Source organism: Corvus moneduloides, chromosome 5 (genome assembly GCF_009650955.1).
Source record: "Corvus moneduloides isolate bCorMon1 chromosome 5, bCorMon1.pri, whole genome shotgun sequence".
NCBI lineage: Eukaryota > Metazoa > Chordata > Aves > Passeriformes > Corvidae > Corvus > Corvus moneduloides.
The window spans coordinates 69,316,479-69,337,158 of record NC_045480.1 but is presented as its reverse complement, the minus strand read 5'-3'; the positions used below and the strand labels follow the sequence as shown (position 1 = coordinate 69,337,158).

Sequence of the window (20,680 nt, the reverse complement as noted above, 5' to 3'; positions counted from 1 at the left end):
TGTAGTAACACTAGTCATTGATCCAGAGACGTGCAGCCTGGGATTTTTGGGGGGTACAGAAACTCTCCCTTCTCATAAACTGAGAGGCGTTTTGCTTGTGACCTTTTTAGTTCCAATAAAGCAGCTGAATATTAGCGAAAACAGGGGTTGAAATAGTATCCAATTTGTCTTCTCTTCCCCTGAGCTGCTCCCTTAGCTTCAGTGTGGCAAGCAGAGTTCTCACTGTGAAGTGATGGAGGCTCTTGAGCAGGAGGCTGAACTAGACAGAGTCCTTCTGACCCGAGTTTTCTGTGATTCTGGTACTGGGGCTGGTACTCGTAGCTTTAGTCTGCACTGAAGTCTGTGGGTAGGCTGTTTGCTAGGTGTGTTATAGTGAAAATGCAGCTGAGGCTGTAATCAAACCTTTATTTGCTGTGTAAATGTGTGCAAAGCCAGAGGCTCATAGTTGGTTTTTACTTTAAGGTTTCTCTGATATAGTGGTTAGAGTTCCCATTTCCTTGTGGAGGAGTAGGAAAATGGGGATTTTATTAATCCCTTTGGCTAATACATCCTCAAATTCCACCTACTTCAGATGTGTGTTTGCCTCATGCTCCAGTACAGCACCCTCCTGTACTGCCCTTTACCCTGCCCCATCTTCACTGCTCTTTGCTTTTTTTGTCTGCATTTTATTTTATTTTATTTTATTTTATTTTATTTTATTTTATTTTATTTTATTTTATTTTATTTTATTCCTAATGTGTTTGTTGCTTTCTCTTCTCCCTGTGACCTTTATTTTCCCTTTTCCTTACTGATCCTGTGGCATTCTCGTGCCCCAGAACATCTTAGCCAGTGCAGCTGCTGTGAGTGAAATACCAGCACGTGGTTTTGCTCACAAGGATTGCCCTGGGTGAAGGGCTTGCCAGCAGATTCCCACTGGATGTCAAAAGGTAGTACCAGCACAGCCGTGAGCAACTTCCAGAATGTGCAGCTCTGTTTTTCTGAAGTATTAAGTTGGGAGATTTTGCCAAGCTCTTTGAAATGAACCACTTTTGAAGGAGATTTTTGGCCAAACCCTTTGTGATGCAGAGCAGCGAAACCATTTGGGACCATTTAAGTTGTGCAGTGTAACTGGGTCTGGGCCACTCTAAAGCTTTGGTTTGTTAGAACTGTAAAAGGGCCTGAGAGTTTGCATTGTACGTGTGATTTTCCAGTTCTAGTGCTCAGAACAATAAAAGTACTTTTGGAAAATGTCCATGTTTTCTCTATTCTCTGCATTTGCTAACAGCTTTCCTGTCTAGCTACTTGTCCTTATAATTATTTTCTGCACTGGACTCTGCAAAACTGCCTTGGAATTTTTTTTTTTTTTTTTTGAGATCTCTAAGAAAAGCAAGGAAGATCCATTTTTTAACAGAAATCTGAAACCTTGCTGACCACAATGCTATTAAAGACCACTTTTCAACTTCCATATTCTTAGAAAAGTCTCTCCGAGTTGTGAAATACCCATTTGTAAGCCTCTTAAATACACTGTTCAGTTTAACTGGCAGCTTGTACATCTGTCCTGGCCACATATCCTGTGAAAGAGCATTTCAGTGCCTTTTGCAGTGTGGTCCAGCTTCCTTTAGTGCCACAAGTTGTACTGGTTCCAGTGGAAATACGGGTTGGACGGTGTAGCTCATGGTGTTGTTCAGCCAGAACATCAGTGAATATGAATCTCTAACAGAACCTCTGTGTATTGTTGGGAAAAACTGTTTCCTCTCTATCCATTTTTATAGTACTGGAAGGCACCATAGATTCACTCGAGCTACGTCACTCAGAGTTTCTCTGCTGGTGTAAAAGTGCATTTGTACATCTTGCAATTCATTCCTTCTTACTTGGCAGAATGATTCTATTAAGCTTATTATGATAGAAAAGAAAGTCTTTAATAAGAGCTGTAAATTTCCTCAGTCCTTTGAGTTGGTTGTACTGTTTTATTTAATAACTTGGTGATGACCAGTTATTTATTTAAAAACTGGTGAAGCCCCAGCCCTGGGGATGTTTTCTCAGCAGGCGAGCTCTGTGTTGTCACAACACCAGCAGGCATCAGGCAGAGCCTTGTGCTTGGGTTCCTCGTGGATTGCAGGGCATGAACGGGAACAGGGAAATAACTCACTGCTGTGCTAGAGGGGCCCTCAGAGGATTGCAAGAATATCTGGGAAAATGGGCCTTTTTAGCCCTTGGTTAAGGAGCTCTTTCATAACAATCTCTGCTACTTTTTTTGGGCTACAGATGTCTTAATTATTTGACATTCATGAATCGGGTTTTGAGGTTCAGTTATGCTGAGAACAAGTATTGGGAGTAGATGTGAAATGATGAATGGAGTCTGAACTGTTGCTGTTGGTGATTAAAGGCTGCAAAAGATGCAGATCATCGGTGTCAAGTGATACATTTCTCTAACAACCAGTTTAGTTGGAGTGAGTTAAACCTAAAATTGTCACTTCTGGTGATGATCATGTGGTCAAAATGTGTTGGATTAGTAAGGCTGTGTTGTATCTTGGCATCTTCAGCTCAGTGTAACCCTGTGGCAAATATTCACTGCATTAATAAAGCCATAAAATAATGCTGAAACCTGGAAAACTCACAGTATTACTCTGGCTCTGTTTGTTCATGTGTTTTTGGAGTTGGAGAGGAAAATCCAGTGAAGCTGATTTTCATTTTGGGGCTTTGAGTATTGCAGCTCTTTTCAAACTCTGCAGGAAAACCTTGGGGCTTTTTTTTCTTCTCACAAGCTTCTCCAAACTATACAAATTTTTACAGGACTTAGAAACCTTTACCAGAAGTTTATTTTCACAGAATTTGAACTTCTGGCCTGGTGTGATGTTGTAGGATTTCGTGTGTGTTTTTGTCCAGAGAAAGTCATGAAGCATAATAAGTCAGTACTACAGTAATTAATATTAATTTTCAGCTGTTCCACAGCTGTTTCTTGTTAAGTGTGTGGTGAAAGCTGTGTGCTTGGGCACATCTCAAAAGTCTATTTCCCACAGTCCCTGCCCAGAGCACTTTTCCACATTGTAGCTTCCCCAGAGGCTAAGGAGTTACACTGAAGTGTTTGGAGCTGTTCACAAGTCTGATTTTGGCCTCATAACTTGTGAGGGCTGTATTTTGGATACTTGATTCTGAGATGAAATTGCGCCTGACTTTTTACTTGTACCCTGAAAAAGGGTTTGCAGCAATTACCCCAACAGTTTCATGTCCCTGTATTCCTGTTGTAGGAGTTTTGGTTGGTTTCTTCAGTGCTGTCTCTTTTTCCCTTCCACAAAAAGCCAAATAAGCAACAACCTCTCTCTGAATCTCAAGAGATGCTCTTTCTCCAAAATTTACAGTCACTTCAGGCTTTTATTCTGGTGGCTGAAAAGCCCAAGCTATTTAAAACTGCATCTCCAAACAGAATAAAGTACCTGCTGCACCAAAGCAGGTGGGTGAAGGGAGCTCTTGCCCGAGATGTTGTATACAACAGGCAAGGGCAGGCAGAAGGGGAAGCTTTCAGATGCTCATCCAAACTACCGAGTTTGATTTGTGGCTACAGAAATCAGTTAAGGCTTTGTGCTAGTAACCCACAGGTAGTAGCTAAAAGCTGTGTGATAGGACCTTACAGGTTTTCCTTTCTATACAATCTTTAATTTCTTTTAATTGAAGCAAAACACGTTCCTGATTTGTGTAACGCTGTTTCCTGTGCCTTTGCTGCCTTCACCTATTGCTGCAGTTCTGTTTGTTTGTTCCACCCACTTGTTGGATGGATGAGGTAAACTAACGGATATTTCTCTGTTGGGAACTGCCAGAACCCTTAGGCAGTGATACGAACCTGAATAGTCTCAGCTGCAGCCCAGACTTGCCGACAGCCTGTACAGAGCTGTGTACGTTCAGTGTCCGATGCTGTTGCGCAAACATTGAGAGATACCTCTGGAAAAACTGCCGTGAAAAATTTCTATTTTCTGGGAGCAGTTGATTGTGCCCTAAGTGGGCTTTCAAGGAATTTAATGGGTTTTTAAGTTGCCTTTTTGTGAAATGAAGATGGAATAACTCAATCTCACCATTGCCATTTATAAAAATGGATTCAGAAAGCCAAAGGTTGAAAATTTATTCCCATTGCAAGCTGAAGCTTTCTATGGTGCAGGGTTTGAAGCAGTGACTGTCAAGTGCTGTGATCCCACGATGGCTATGAAACCTTTTGTCTTTTGTTGTTGTTCGCAGTCAAGCTGCAGCTTCAGGCGGAGGAACGAGGAGTGGTGTCCATCAAAGGTGTCAGTGCCAATCGCTTCCTGGCCATGAAGGAGGATGGCAGATTGCTGGCCTTGGTAAGCAGCACTTTCCTGATGTCTCTGTGTGTGTTGGTGTGTCCTGCCCTCGCTGTGTGGAGTAGCCTCTCTTCCTGCAGGAGTTACTCAGCTGCTCAGTGTGGGATTTATCAGGCGAAATGAGCGCTGCACAGCTTCTGTCAATTACTTGAAATAGGAGCTAGAGGAGTTGGGTATTTTTGCCCTACCCAGGAGCTGAAAAATTTAACAGGAATGGCTTGTCTGAGAAAAAAAAAAATCACAGTGATCAGGAAATTATAAAAACAAATGAAGAATGGAGTGTTTGTATTTTTACCCTCAGGAGTAATTTTTTCCTCTTTCACTTACTTTCACATAAAGTGATTTTAAAAGACCTCTTTGAAGTGGAAAGTAAAGCCAATTTCTTTTAAAAAATTACTTTCGTGATACTAATCTGTATAAATAGTTTTCTCATTTTCCTTTGTAGAGGATCAAGGTTTTTTTGAGCACTTCTACTTCCTAAGTAGAAAACTGGCAAGAAGAATATTTTTGAAAATGTTATGATAAAATTTACGAAGTTATATAAATGTGGGTAAATTAAACTGCTCTCTAGTGAGACTAGTTTTAGTTTAAACTCTGGTGTGTTTTATTGGTATCAGCTGAATTTTTAGCTGTGTTTTAAAGCTGGTGTGTGCAGCAGACTCTGGAAGTTAATGTCTCTCCGAGCCAGATGATAAATTTTGCTTTAGGAGCTGCAGTTACATTCATTTTGCTTATGAGACATAGACACTGTAAACCCCTCATCCATATTTTAACCTTCAGTGCCTGGTGAAGCACCACTGCAGGGCATCTACTCTGCCAGAATTTTGGTTTGCAGTAATCATTGGTGCTTTGGTGTATTCACACAGCCCCATTCAGTCTCTGTGCAATTCCCTCCCGATGGCTGGGGTTAACAATGTGCATTCCTAACCCTGACTGAACTGCAGCTAATGAAAGACCTGTGCCAGGGGCTGCAGAAATTGCTTCTGATTCCCTTTCTCTGCCTCCATGAAATGAGACTGAACGTAGTTTTACAGGAGCAGGGCTCCCTGGGGCGCTCCTCTGCTCTGGCTCCAGGGAGTTTTGTGTGGGCTCAGGAATGCAGTTAAAGAACCTGCTTCAAGTTACTCGGATATTGTGTGACAGCTCAGTTGAAGAAAATGTGAGGAGTTGTCCACTGTGCTATTCTTGAATTAAGGATAATTGGGAATTTCCTGTGGTGCTGGTGCGGTGGCATTTGGCTTCCCATTCTAATTGCAGTCCGTACCCTGAGCGACTGCGAAGTGTCAAAATAGGGTGTTTAGCACCATTTGTAAAATTAAACAAAACACACAGGGGTGTGTTTATATTTGGGGTTTCTGACCTGCTGCTGCATGGTGGGTTTGGTTGTAGAACATGCTTCCCTTGCAGCAGTTTTAGCTGTAGTTCCTGTAAAGCAAAATGCTCGGAAAGTATCATCCGTTCACTTGGACTTACTCTCGCAGAATATGTAAAGTTGGGTCACTTTGTGCTTCTCACTTGAGCTTATAAAACTTTTTTCTTTTGTGTTGTTTCCGGAAATGGGTATTACTTGAATCATGTTTGCTGCACACAACGTTGTTATTCATAGGTGGAAACTCTCTTACTCTTTTAAGAATTTTTTTCTTTTCCTCCAACCAGCCTAACAAATGCTGCTGCAATTTCATGGCTGTTTTCTGTAGCACTGGCAATGTTTTTCCATGAGGATTTCTGCACTGTGACTTCCAACAGTCTGTGGCTGGCTGTGCCTTTACCATTTTCTGCCTCTGAACACAATCAGGAAACTGTTTCTAATTGCCAGCGTCTCTTGTTCAGTTCGAGCAGGGCTGTGTTTCACGAGAGCTTGCAAAGAGCGTACACTGGAAATGTTTGTGGTGAATTGCACATGGTGAAACACTGCTGAAATTTAAGACATTATGGAACTTTCATTTCTAAACACGTAATTTAGTCCTCTTATCCATCAGTCACTCAAGTACTATTCTGTCCTTTTTAGTCTGGGTTTTTTTAATTACTCTTCAGTGTCCAGGATCAATTTGCATAGTGTCCTTGTTACAAATAAATCAACATCTTCGGAACTACGTTTGCAAATTATTATTCAGGCCTGTTTTTCAAAAAAGTCTTGTTGGATGTTTTTGTAATTACTTGTTGAGACATGCTGCAGGGTTTGTTCTGAGCTGGGCTCTGCAAGATGATTTACTGCACAGCCTGTGGATCACTGCTCACCCTGGTGATCTATGTGGAGGTGCAGTGGGTCATGTTCTTGTCTGGAAACCTGGATGCTGCAGCTTTTATGGAGCATTTTCTTGCTCTTTACTAACAGACTCAGTGTGGGGGAGAGGAGATCTCTACCACTGGAGGAAATGGCTGGTTATGAATGCAGATAGTCAAAACCTCCCCTTGGAAAATGCTCTTTTAACTGGAAATATTTGTGCAGAAATGCATTTGTTCCATCAGATTTTTGATGGAAAAACTGAACCATTTCCCATCTGAAGTGGCTTATTTTGACTTTCGAGTTTATTATAAGAATGAAATACTTTGACTTTATAGAATGAAATGTGATTATTTCATTTAATGAAGAAATTTCCCAAACTTCCCATGGAAGGAAGAGTTTTGACTAACTTGTATTTTATGATAAATAATTTGTTATTTAAGGATATGACCTGTTTGTTCTGTCATGCTTACGTGGTTTTGCTGCGATCGGCCAGGTTTTACCAGACTCCAGGAACTTGACCTGAAGGGAAATTCTTGTCTTTTGATGTTATGGATTAAAACTGTGTTCCAAGAATGTTTGTGAGAATAAGCTGCATTTAGTTAGTGGAGTTCAGGTGTTTCACGAAGTGCTGTGAACGCTTCTGCTGCCAGATCAGCACTCTGAATGCAGCCTGGAATGAAGTGTATTTGAAGGAAAAAACCACAGCTATCCAGGGTTTTTCCAGGTGCTGAGACTGACACTGCAGTGGCTGGCATCCCGCTCTTGCTGGAAAGCAGTCCAGCTCCTGAAATGTCGCCTTTGGCAGATGTTAAAAAATACATAGTTCATGAAGCCTGAACTGCCATTTGTCACCTAAATGATGGGGTTTATGTGAAAATTGACAGCATCCTGTAGGAAAGCACTGGTATCAAGTATGCTTTGGGGAGAAATAAGGATTTTCTTCACCCTTTTTTGATGGTGTCTCTGCTTGAATTTCCATCTTGGGCAGTTGTACTGAATTGTCTATACTCTGCTTAAAGTTTTTGTTCTTAAAGGCTTCTTTATACATTTTCTGATCAGAACAAAGAATTACACACTAAAAGCAAATAAAAAGCTGCTTGATCTGTGTTAGAGACAATAAATGAACCATAGGTCAAACCTCTTCTTGTAGGTAGTTTTAACAATATTTTCACAGTAAGTATCTTTCTTCAGTCACGAAACAGTTAATCTCTATTTCTTAAAACCACAGGTACTGCTTATATTCTTGTTAAGTTACTCCCCTGAATGTGAAGAATTGATTTGTGGTGCTACACCAGTAATGCGTTTTCTTTTCCCTTTTAGAAATACGCAACAGAAGAATGTTTCTTTTTTGAGCGTTTGGAATCCAATAACTATAACACTTACCGGTCACGGAAATACTCGGACTGGTACGTGGCACTGAAAAGAACTGGACAGTACAAACCTGGACCAAAAACTGGACCTGGACAGAAAGCTATCCTTTTCCTTCCCATGTCTGCTAAAAGCTGATTTCCATGGCAGATTCTGAACACCAGTGCCACACAGCATTAAAAACATCGCCTTTCCTACTCCTCTCCAAAGTAGCAGAATATAAGCAATTATTTGCTGATATTATAACTACTTTTGCAGATACCAGATTAAACCATGAATGTTTCATACTGTCTTTATATTGCTCTTTAAACCCACTGTGCCAGTGTGTGTGGAGGTAAAGTGACTTGGGGAATGTATTTTCAGGATCAGTAACTTCCGTTTTCTGCTAGGTATCTATGTATTTTATTTAGCTTATGCTTGCTTTACGGGGTAGAGAACAAACCTGATGCACACTCATGGCAACCATTACCTTTAAAAATAATTTATATCTTGGCTTATTAGAGAATAATTACTTTCTAGTAATTACCTAAAAAGAAGTCCATGGATAATTTTAATATGCAACACTGCAATAATAATTCTAAATTATTACTATAAGGAAATGTGAAATGTGTTGCTATGATGTCATGTTTCTGTAGGACTCGGGCAGTTCCCTGTGGTAGAGTTTGTAGAACAGGCCTGTGTAGACAGCTGGGAACTCCCTCATGGTTATGTCAACCCTATCAAACCCTTCCCGGTACCCATACAGTAAGAGCTTGGCCACGTTGCTGGTGATGGGAGTGGCATTTTCCGTCCTGGCCAACTCCTCCAGATCCATCCACTCACACCGCAGGCACTCGTGCTGGCAGAAGCTGATGTGGAAGGAGGAGGGCTCCATGCGGCAGATGATGTACATGTCCGACTTCCCGAAGGCTCCGGGGTGTTCGTGTTGCTGCCTGATGCTCAGGATGGACTTGAACTCTGACTTGATGCCAGTCTCTTCAAAAACCTCTCGAACTGCTGTGTCTCCTGGGTGGAAAGAGCAATCCTTGCAATACATTTGAGAGTAACTTAGCACTCTAAACCTTTTGGAAAGGTGTAAAGCCTCTAACTCAACACATTCTGTTTGCTTCATAATGTTTTCAGGATGTAAGTCTGTTTTTGCAACACAAGGATAAGCTAATGTTTTGGTCCCCAAACAAAAGTAATTGCTGTGTGCCTTTCTTGTGTATATCCTACAGAATTACTTTGGTAGTGCTGTACAGGGTGTGGTTTGAAAGGGACACTGATGGCTGCTGGCTCCACTGATCCATTAATCCAAGACAGCACTGCACTGTCTTTGCAGTCCTTTGGATCCCCATCCCTCTCCTTGTCTCTGCCCGGTCTCAGGTTCAGACCCTGTGCAGCAGCACCTGGACTGATGTCAGATCTCTTGATCGGATCAGTTTCACTGCACTTTCATGCCAAGGGATAACAAAATGTGTAAAACTGGTTGCAGAAAGTGAAAGGTGGTGCCAGGTCCTTTTCAAGATGTACCTTAAGGGTCTGGTGACATTTCAAATATGCCACAGCACCAGTGCAGCACAGAGCCTGTTCCTGAGGAAACGTGCTGCATCTGTGCTGCACATGTACATTCTGTGTGCCCCAGACAGAGTGAGGTCAGTCCTAACATTCCCCACCACAAACGCAGCAGGAACTTTAAGGGTCTGCAGGGTCTGCGTGCTGCAATTACAGCCAGAGAACCACCCATCCATCCAGAACTCCTCCAGAGAGATGATTTTTCTCTTCAGTAACAACTTAAATTGAGTCCCAAATAAGTTTTTTTAATATTCCACTGATTTCCCCAAAGTCTGCGGTTTCATTGTAGCCAAGTCAAATCCTACTTGCCTGGGGTAACTGCTGGTAGGTTGAACATGGCTTTTCCCAGATTAATGTAACCTGGTCGCGTCTGGTTGAGTGGTCAGTGGATAGAACTGTTGTGCAATGTTACCTGCTCCTGTTAGTTCATTTTCAGTAAGAAATGTGTGCTGGCTTGCTTCCAAAAGCAAGTGCATTTTAAAAGACCCGTAGAGATTCACCATCCTATGGAAGCTTGCATCTTGGCATGTCAGAGGGGAACAAAATAGACATTTCAGGGGTAGTTTCAGATATTGGAAATAACTCCCTGTGGCAGGTGATTTTGTTAGTGGGCAGGGGGGCTGTATTTACACAGAAATGAACTGAGATCATGAGGAGTGTTGAGGCAGGCTGTGGTTAAGAAAAATGCAGTAATTAGGGATTTCATTTAAGCTTTGAGCTTTGCTTTTAGATGAAGTGCCATTTCCCTTTTATTTAAATGTGTGTGTGTATATATAAATATCTAATGACAGTTAAACTAGAAGAAACACTACGGCTGGAGTTTCAGAAATACTCACAAAAATGTGTGCACTTTGCTTAATCTGCATTATGAAACTATTGGTGTTACTTGCATGAGTCAGTTGGCACTCATTTAAGTAGGCAGCCATGCATGTTGTTACTTCATGTAACCAAAGGATTTTAAGTATTGTAATTGCAATTTTTAATTGCAATTTAAAATTTAGTCCCTTGAGTGACTTGAGTTTTTAAGGTTTGATGTAAGAATGAGAAAGGAAGATCAGGCCCTGTTATATTGTATGTTTCACTAATTTATACCTTCTTGTAATATGTGATGCAGAGAATCATAACTTTTATTATTCTGTAGTTTATAAGTGGCAGGAGGGAAGCTGTAAGAGACTTTTCTCCTGGGTGGTTTTCAGTCCAGGCTCCAGCCAGAATCTCACCTGGTAAGTGAGGGATGGCCACTGGCTTACTCAGCAGCAGCATCCCTGCAGGGAATCCCACTGGAATGCCAGTGCTGTCATTTTGTTGTTCCCTTGAGTACAAAATACCTTTTGCTGCTGGCAGTAGAAGTGAGAAGGAGCCTGGCTAGACAACAACCATGGCGTTTGGGATTCTTTTGAAAACACAGATCCATTTCACCACGTTACATGACAATGTCCAGCAAATATTTTTGATTTCCATCACCAGGTTTGACAGAAAGACTTAAAATATGACTCATGAGTTACGAAAACTAAACTCAGCCGTATCCTGATAACCAGGAGCTTTCTCCATGTATTGAAATAACAACTGTAATACAACCCTAACACATGTTGTTGTAGGGAGACTTCTAAACCAGTAGGTATTTCTAAGGTATGGAACAGTCAGGAAACCTGGGCTCAACAGCTTAAGAATTAACAGCCTATGGATCATGATTTTAAGGGCTGAGATACAAGGAGAAAAAAGCCAGATTTTCTCTTTTCATAAACACCCTTGTTCATTCACCTGTGAAGATAAACTTCAGAAGTGCTTATCATCAGCATGTTGTGTGTTGGAGAGAAATGAGAAGTTTCCTCAAACCAGCCTTGTTTCCTACCACAGGAGTGCCTTGTGTCTGTGTTGGGAGCCCACAAGACTGAGGCCCTGCACTTCACACTGGCCCTGTGGCAAGATGCTTTTAGTCCAAACTAATCAAGTGGAGGGGGGGTGGAAGGAAGCAAGTGCATTTACTTGTTTTGCACGTAAAAAGGGCGAGTTGGAAATTTTTGCTCAGTCCATCTCTGAGGTCACTGCCCTGGATTCCAGTGTAAGCCGAGAGCTCCCTATTTCAGTTTTATTTGGGCTCTATATGGATTACCTTAATCCTCTGCACTTCTGGCTCATTTTTCAGCATATCCAACTAGCCTACAAAAATTTAGTTGGCCTCAGGCACACACTTAAAAGGAAGTGTGGAAAAGAGTAAATGTTACAAATACAAAACTTCTTTACCCTGAACATAATGCTGTTACCATTACGGTCCCAGGATTGTGTCACTCCATCTGTTCACCATTAATTCAAGGAAACAATCGATCATAGAAGCGAGGTGGGTCACCCTGTATTTCAGTGGTATTCATGTCTTTGTAAACTCTGTTGATGTCTGACCTGTTCTCCTAGAACTTACCAATGTCTTCTCCTGGATTAGACAGACCTCCTGGAAATTTCCATGCGTTTACAGTCTGTATTGGAGGAAAAACCCATTCATGAAGTAGTCAGCCTGTGTTGCACTCTTTAATACGAAGGAGACAATTAACACATAACTTTTTTTTGTTGAAGTTGCAGTATTGTTATTTTACAAAGATTGTTATTTTACAAAGTAGGAACTTGTTCATTCCTGCTAACATGATGATCAGAGACAGCTACAGTCTGTATGAATTATTGGAACAAAACACCTACTGATTGAAAGTACAAACTGTCCAACAGTCATTAGACAACGTTGCTGCTAGATAGAGTAGCTGAATATTAAAAAAAAAAAGCTGCTATAACTATATAATCTTATATTTAATCACTAATGTATTCCACTTCCATGGTTTTGGCTTTTAAAAAATGTATATATATTTAATCTTACCAACAGGTATTACAATTGTACTGTTCTGTACTGCACTGGCTTTAAGATGTCTCTGTGTGTCTGTAATGATCATTTAGTGTAACTTGTCATTTTCATGGAATACAAGAAATGAGGGCTTGTGTGTGAGTTATGCATAGAAACATTTATTGAATTGCAATAAAGTTCAGTATTAAAACATGAAGTGAAGGCTTGATGTTGTTACTCACACAGCTAAAGGAGTCCCAGTCCCTGCATCTCTTGGAAGAGCATAAAGATTTGTAGGCTTTACCTTTACTTCTGTGTACTTTTCTTTCCTTGTTAAAAGTTTATGTAGGAAGAAGTTACCCTTCACCTAGAAATAAATGCAGTAAAAAGGTACACTGGCGCAAAAAAAGCTTTTTTTGTCTTTGCAGCATAGCAGGGAAGCTGTGTGCTTTCCAGTGATTTGAAACCCTAACGACTACATTGGAATTTTTTTTTTCCTGGGCATTCTTAAAGGGCTTGGATAGGAATTTAAAGTAATAGATTAAAAATAGTGCAGATGGAAACCACATATATTTGTCTACTGGCTTTCAGATTTGCTTTTAGTTCCTGGAAATCTTTGTGTGCTGTGGAATTGTCCTGTCACAATTAAACCCAAACAGCTCTTAAAATTCCAACAGCTGTTTAAAAGTTTTTTTACTCTGATATATTTTTAAGATATTTACTAAAAGGTAAGCATGCACATTTTTGGTTTTTTGTGTAAAGGGTAAAGAAATGTTGTGTTTCTAATGTTTACAAAGTGCTGTTGTGTCCCTGGAGACTCTCTGGAGCTGGAACCACTTTTGGAGTCTATAGCATGAGAGGTAGGTTTATGCTTTAATTGGTAATTGCTGAATGTAAGCCTGAAGGTCATGCTATAGACAAGTCCTCGACATTTTACTGTAAGTAAAAACATAAAATACAAAAATGAAAAATAAACATCTTCAATTACAGGAAACAAGTTCAGAGGAAGAGAGACACCCTTGTCTTTTGTGTTAGAAACTCAACATGTAGTATGACTGAACCTGCCTATGAAAACACCCTTTCACTGAAGTTCATTATCTGTGTTGTAGTTACTAATGAACTGATCCTTTGGGTCCTGAGGAGAAATGTCTTAGTAACTATTTCAGGAAAGACAGGAGAATGCAGCCAGTGACTGACACAGTTTTAACTGTTTAAAATGCAAATGATACATCCAAGTGTATTTCAGTCTACCTAGCTAGGTTTTGATTGTTTCAGGTTAAAACTGTATTATCTCACTCTCCTAGAGACACTTGAACTTGCAAATGAAAGCATAATGGAGGCTAAATGTCTCTTAAATGGAGTAGCACAGCCAGCTGCCAGTGAGCCAGAGAGCTTTCTGCAGCAGCTGAATTAAAAGCTGGGTTAGCCTGATAGGGGCTGGAAGACTTTTCAGTGATTGATGCTCCTTGACCTCAAGCCACATCACACGAGCCACCCTCACCACAGCACTGCTCTGGTCTGGAATTTTCTGTAGTGAGGGCAAGCGCTTCCGTGTGTGAGAAATTAAAGATCTTTACACCTGCTGGACTAAGGTGGTCTCCAGGTCACAGCCAACCAAGCTACTGCTTGTTTAAAGCCACAGATATGCCTGGAATTTTGGAAACCAAACCAAATCAGAATCTTTCTCTCAAAATCTGTTTCGAGCCATGGGGGTTTTCCAGAGGTCTTCATGGATCCAAACACAAGATCAGGGACTCCTGGGTCAGTTACAGGAGAAAACAGAAAACTCAAAGCAGGAAGGATACTTAGTTCTGCTGAATCAATCACCAGTTATAACAAAGCTGTTGATTTTTAGAGTTGTTTTTCCCTTAAAATGGAATACAGTAATCTGTTGATAGATGTGTTTAAGACACTTGTAAAAGGAAGTAACTTTCAACTATCACAATTTTGGAGTGGAATAAAAAGAAACATATATTTTGTTTTATACTACAGAATAGGCTTATCTAAATGAACTTCTCTATTTTATAATCCTGTAACAAACATACCTTATTTCTGTCTTGTACAACCAACACCTTCCCAGTGCTTTCATCTAGAACAGCACCTGGTATAGAAAGAATATTGAGGAAGATGAAGCATTTGGGACAACTATGTTCAATCCTAACAACCAAAATTTAACATATTTTGATAAAGCATAACAAACCTCTAATGGTAACATGTACAGTTAGGAAGGTTTGTATGGAGGAATCACAGAGTGGTTTGTCAGTGGAAAATGGATGCACAATAAAATATCAGAAAAAGGTTAAGTACCCCATATAAAAATTCAAAGTTGGCAGTACCAAGATAAAAAATTGCAACACTTAAGTTCCAGATTAGACAAGAAATGAAAAGAAAAACTTGCTTGTGTTAATATCAGAACTAAAGAATGCAAGATCAAGGGGTTACCCAAACAATCTGGCAAAGCTGCTTGCTTCAGCAGAGACGTGCCTGTAATCTTCCTCAAATAACAGAATTCTCCAGTGACTCTGGCTGAGAAGCCACCCTTAAGGGGGATGAATTTTTCTCCAGTGAAATTCATGATAAACCCCCCCCCACCTGCTGTAGTGAAGATTTGAGTGGTTTTGGGTTAATAACACACCAGGTTTAGTACTCTGGGCTGACTGTACAGTAATGTTCAGCTGTGTGACTATCTCTGAACTCGCACTACCCGGCTAACAACTCATGACAGGAACTGTGCTGTAATCTGAGCCAACTTCTTAATCAAAAAGTGTTGCTTCCAAGTGGAAAAGTGACACTTTCACTCGACGAAGAAGCCTGTCTGACTAAGAAGTGCCGCTTTTCCTTATGTCCTCATGCTCAGCCCATGACTTTCTCCCTCAGGTTACAAGTTTTCCTACTTTCTGAACTCCAAGTGCTTTCATGTTTAATTATGTCATGCTCACTGGTCATACTTTAAAAATGTCCTTCCCTTAAAACAGGTATTCTTCTCAGATTTTAAAGAGTGCTGTGGTGCATCTTGCCAGGATCTCTTCCACATCAGTCATACATGGCTTTCAAATTAGAGGTTAACAGTAAAAAAAAGCTTATGTCATTTTATAGCCAGAGGAAGAGGATACAGGCACATCTGTGATGACATGTGCATTTAAAATGCTATGGGGAAGTATATCCACAGAAAGGAATTATTAAGGATGAGTGTCCAACTAAAAACAACCTCTGTTTTTTAGTAATACATGGCAGAGTTATGTGTAGGAGGAATATTTCAAAGATGAAGTACCAGTCCTCCTTCAAGCTCTGTCAAAGGACGTGCTTTAAGAGGGTAGTCACATATCTGCCTCCCTGTGGCTTGTGACTTTATGATTTCATTCCTCCTGTAAATATTTAGCAGTGTCCAAGTTCAACTATTGTAATGATTAAAAGAGGGAACGTAAGAAAAGCAGGAGGAACTCTGTGATTAGAGGGTTTGTTTTCTAGAAAAGTCATTCCTCAGCCAAAGGGTTTGCTGAGATCACGGAGGGCTCGTGAAGGCAGGAAACTGCCATTTGAATCAAACAGAAAGTGTGTTTGCTCTCCTCTGTTCCCCCGAAATTGAAGCCTGTGCATGTAATTTTTGGCAGTGTAATTCCCAGTGAGATGATCAGAGTCTCTGCTAGAGGATTCCTAAATCCAGAGCAAGAAGAAAGAAAACACACTAGCAGGATTTGCTGTCTGGTCTCATGTTCCCTCGCTGGACCACACCTGGTGACCAGTGAGATCAGAGCTTGACTGCAGGCCCTGAAGTGTGGTTTCTAAAACTCTCCCTCCTGCTACAAATGTGGCACCTGGAGCTTTAAATCATCTAGTGCCATGATGACTTTTGTGCCACGATGACTTTCTGGAAAGGTTTATACTTGCAACCCAACCAAGTAATCGCTATTACAACACCACTTGGTTTTGAATGTTCTCTTTTGGAAAATAGGTAAGAAAAGCATTAAAAAAAAAGAATCCCTTAGCCAATTCCAGATAATGAGTAATGGAGGGGAAAAATATCTTCATCCTACCTCTTTTATTTATGACTGATGTAAAAATGCATGCAAAGATGTTCAGTGTTGAAAAGCACTTGTCAACCACAGAATGAGTGCAGACACAACTGCCTGCACTGAAAAGAACAGCAGACAGGAATAGCTATTTGCAAAATAGTTCTAATGGGAACTACTTTTAAGTCACTTCTGATAAGTGACTTGCCAAACCTATCTACCTCCATCTTCCTGTGCAGTTTCACAGTTGCTCATTTTAGATTTCCTTAAGTAACAGGATTGGCCAAGGCTGATGATCCTCTGTGTGTGAAGACTCTCCTTCCAGGAGTCCTTCAACTCCAAGGACCTTGTTTCAACAAGTGGATTAAGGTGGTAGCAATGCAAATAACAGCTGTATTGTAAGGCTTGTAGTGCATGAGCGGGGGAAGAAAATGCTTTTTATTTTTCTTCCTCTCCTTTTACTTTCCTTCCTCAGCTTGTCCTCTCATGCCAGGTACATGGCATATTTACAAACATGTCACTTTCTGGATGGCAGGCCACATCCTCCTCGGAGGTGGAGAATTTTGGAAATGCTTTTTAAAAACATGTTAATCACTTCATACACCAGAGACTCCTCTGTATCTTTACACATGTGGAAAATCCTGCCGCCTACAAACGGATGCAGTAACTTAGCTGGAAGACACATCACACATTCCACTATTTCTAAACAATAATGGCCAAGCCCAATGAGTAACGTTTGCTACTCTCTGCTTGGCCACTCTCATCCAGTCTGGTAAAACATGACCTGACCCTGCTTATTCACACCTTTGTCATCGCTTGGCTGGATGGTCCTGAGGCACAAGCCCTGGCTGTGCTGTGTTTGCTGCGTGGGAAACTCCAGACAGGAGGAAAACCAGCTGCTGGTCTACTTGGCAATGAGACTTGCTACCTGTTCCCTGTGCTGGCTTCCTGCTGGCCAGCCAAGCACTCTCCACATCTCTGCTTTTCATTTTCAGGATGCTCAGAGGACTGAGTCCTGCATTTCACTGGCCACAGCTTTGGCATAGACTCTCACCAGCAAATTGCTTTTATTTACTGCAGACACGTTGTGAAATACTTTTTGGTTAGGAAATAAAAATGCCTTGAGTTTGACCCCCCTCCCCAATATACATATTTAAATAATTTATTATTTCAATAAAATGAATTAAAAATAGAATGGAGCCTTTCCACTACCCAGGGTCTCCCTCCTAAAGAAGACAAAGCAATAAACCTACCAGGTGGTATCCACACTGCTTAGTGTGTTTTTGGGATGTGTTCCAGATCCACTGACAGTGAGTGGAACAAAAGAAAAAAACCCCACATAGCAGTCATTATTTAACACTTGTTTACCTGACTAAAATGCTTTCCTTAAGTATTTACCTCCTTTAAAGAAATTCCCAATAATGAATAAAAGTGTACAGGTTTGAAAAATGGTAGCAAAGAACACATACATTATATGTTGTGCAATTTTAAAACCTGTACAATAAATTAGGAAATCCATATACCTGCACTCACCAAACTTTTCTTTAAAGTTTCCTCCTACTTGCAGAGTGCCAAGTGCTTCGAAGCACAACTGCAAATTATGCTCTGAAAATACATTTTTAAATGTTTATTTGAAAATCTTTCAGAATTATGATTTTTCTTCTAGTCCTTTCTGATGCCCACAGGGGTCTCAACTCATCTCTTACATGATCTCCTTTCAAGCAGCACTTTCAGCTGTGCAAGTTCTACTTCAGAAAACCTCTCACTTAGTCAGGTTTCCTCACAAGGAGTAACACGGTGTATTTGCGAGTAGGATGCACCGTCCTGTTCCAGTTTAATGCCACATATTTTAATGGTGAGGTTTCCATACCTCAGGAAAACATGCTCCAACATGTCCATTGACAAACTCCAAGTCCGCCTTCAGCATCCACCCTGCCCTCTGCTGGTCTTGGAAGAAGACTACCGGTGGCAGTATCACTGTTTTGTAATTCAAGAGGTTTTTTCCCCCAAACTTCCTTTTACCTGACCTGCTGCTACACAGAACAAACCATCTTTTGTGAGTTCTTCCTAACTAGATTTTTCAAATTGCTGTTTATGGGCCTCAACACCACTTGCTGAAGAAATAACATCCCACATGGTCCCTGTGAGCCAAGTACAAACAAGTCAGGGTTGTAACTGGAGAGATTTGCTCTCCCCAGTCTTGTGATTTCTGTGCATTAATGTAACCCTTAACCAGTACATGAAGGGTCCAAGCCAAGCTCCAATTACAGATTACTGAGTGATGGGATAAGTAATGGTAGATCTGCAGAACTCTGCTGAGTGAGAGGGGAAAACCACTCGAATTCAGTGAAGCTAACTCCAAGCTGACAGTATTTTCGGCTCATCATCAGTCCCTTGTACTGTGCTATATGGAAAACTAAAAAAGGGGAGACTTGTCTAGTTCCTCGGAAATTTTTTCAGTTATGGAATGACTTTCCTACTGTGGTTGTGGGAGGTCTAGATGGATTAAGACTATGGTGTTTGTTTGGTTTTTTTTGTAAAATATATGGTTGGATTGAAGACTTCTAGGCACAGCTTAGATCAGCTTTCAGACCACTGCAATTTAGTCTAATAGTTGCTTTAGCTTCTGAACAATCCTGTTGGGTCAAGTTTTCCCCATTTAAACACATTAACTTGAGCATAGTTTAGGCAGGTACACATATTAAGCACACAGAGCAGAGAAGTGCTTTCTCTTAAGTCAGTGGTTACTTTTTCATTTTAAAATGCAGTAGGCAGCTGGTTTCCACATGCTGGTTGTACAGAGGAACAGTTCCTACTGAACCTGCTCCTAAGGGCTCCTTCAAGACTTTCTGTGGGTGCAACCACTCCTGTAACTCACCTGCAACCCCCAGCTGGTGTGTGGCGAACCCCGGCAGCCTGCTGGGCCCCTCTCCCAGCCACAGCGTCAGGGTAGACGAGCCCTGCTCAGCGTGGTGGAAAGCAAAGCCTTGGGAAGCAGCCACCGCCACAAGGCTGCTCTGGAGGATGGGGACATGGAGCCAGACAGCAACACGGCCTTCATCCCGCCACTGAGACACGGACTCTGCAAGAGAGGGAAGCGAGGTGGGTCAGGGACCCCTTTGCCCTTGACCTGTGTGGTTTTAAGCCTTACCACGCACTACAGCCGTTGGTAATGTGCAAAAATCTGTATTTTTCACCTCATTTACCACAGGGTGAAACTATTGTTGGTGGGAGAAACTCGCCAGCAGTGTCAGAGGCTGCCAGCTCGACATATTATGCGGCACAACTTGGTGTTCATGTGCAAAATGATGGCTTTTCCATCACGGGTCTGCCATGAGAAACAGGGGAATCTACTCTTCTAGACACCAACTGTCCCACTGGACAGTTCCTCAGTACAAGGAAGATAAGGAACTACTGGACTGGGTCCACAAAAAGGATGAGGAGTCTGGACCATCTGTCTCATGAGGAGAGACTGTGGGAGCTGGACCTGTTCAGTCTGGACAAGATGAGTCTCAGATGGGAGCTCATCAATCCATACAAATATCTCAAAGGTGGTGCCAAGAGAATGATGCCAGACTCTTTTTCACTGGTGCCCAGTGACAGGACAAGGAGGAATGGCCATAAACTGAAACACATTAAGTTTCACCTGAACACCAGGAAGAACTTCTTCACACTGAGTGGCAGAGCACTGGAACAGGCTGCCCAGTGGCGGCGTGGAGTCTCCTCTGGAGACATTCCAAATCCACCTGCTGTGGTTTGTCACTCCTGTGTCACCTGCTCCGGGCGATTGGACTGGATGATCTCCAGAGGTCCCTTCTAACCCTAGCTATTCTATGGTTCTGTGAACAACATCTACTCCCGCCTGCCAGCGCCCTCCACCTCACGGCCGCGGCTCAAGGTCTTTGAGGGGAAGGCGGTGGTTGAGAGCGCCCCCTGGCGGGACCCCCGCCACCCCTCACACACCGCCCCCCGCCCGCCCCGTGACTCGGGACCCCCGCCCGGCACTTGCCCCGCAGCCACCGCCCGAAGGAAGCCCGCTCCAGCCGCGGGGACCCGCGCAGCTCGCCCAGGTCCACGCTCACCCCCCCGAACTTGTCCGGCCTCACCCGCAGCCCCGCCAGGGCCGCCCAGCCCCGCACCCTCCGCATCGCCCGCCACGGCCCCGCCATGGCGCTGAGCGGGGCGGGGAGCGGCCGCCCGCGGGGCGGTGCCAACCTCTGCGCCGGAACCACTCTGCGGCGGTCGTGGGGCAGCATGTCCGCCTCCTCTGCCAGAAGGAAGAGTAAGGGGCGCTCGGCCGCGGGTGGCGGCTTCCCGCGGGATGGTCCCCTCGAAGCTGCCGCGGGCGGGCCGCTGGCGCTGCGCGTCACCGACGCCGTGGAGGCAG

The 20,680-nt window shown here is 42.3% G+C and overlaps 3 protein-coding genes across 4 annotated transcripts in view; 2 read left to right on the top strand and 1 right to left on the bottom strand.

Annotated features, from left to right (window-relative positions):
• Positions 1 to 8,190, top strand: part of FGF2 (fibroblast growth factor 2) — a 19,654-nt gene extending 11,464 nt beyond the window's left edge. Inside the window, exons 2-3 of the mRNA XM_032109172.1 lie at positions 4,207 to 4,310; positions 7,858 to 8,190. Of these exons, the coding sequence (XP_031965063.1) occupies positions 4,207 to 4,310; positions 7,858 to 8,043 (290 nt within the window). The 3' untranslated portion in view covers positions 8,044 to 8,190. The remainder of the gene's footprint in view (positions 1 to 4,206; positions 4,311 to 7,857) is intronic.
• On the bottom strand, positions 7,529 to 20,462 carry NUDT6 (nudix hydrolase 6). Its single transcript, XM_032109170.1, has 5 exons — positions 20,303 to 20,462; positions 19,172 to 19,375; positions 14,329 to 14,384; positions 11,876 to 11,930; positions 7,529 to 8,910 (listed from the first exon to the last, which is right to left on the bottom strand). The coding sequence occupies exons 1-5, from the start codon at positions 20,460 to 20,462 to the stop codon at positions 8,519 to 8,521; spliced, it is 867 nt and encodes a 288-aa protein (XP_031965061.1). The 3' UTR covers positions 7,529 to 8,518.
• The window catches only part of SPATA5 (spermatogenesis associated 5), a 166,649-nt gene continuing 166,420 nt past the window's right edge, over positions 20,452 to 20,680 (top strand). For both annotated transcript variants that reach the window (XR_004240207.1, XM_032109156.1), the window contains exon 1: positions 20,452 to 20,680. Coding sequence is in view for 1 of the 2 variants with exons in the window: in XM_032109156.1 (XP_031965047.1) it covers positions 20,461 to 20,680 (220 nt within the window). In the remaining variant the exon portion in view is untranslated.

Coding starts and splice junctions, on each gene's coding strand:
- NUDT6 (XM_032109170.1), bottom strand. CDS start 20,462: ATGGCGGGGCCGTGGCGGGCGATGCGGAGGGTGCGGGGCTGGGCGGCC. Junction 19,376..20,302: donor CTTCGGGCGGTGGCTGCGGG/GCAAGTGCCGGG, acceptor CCTCTCTTGCAG/AGTCCGTGTCTCAGTGGCGG. Junction 14,385..19,171: donor ACACCAGCTGGGGGTTGCAG/GTGAGTTACAGG, acceptor TTTCTATACCAG/GTGCTGTTCTAGATGAAAGC.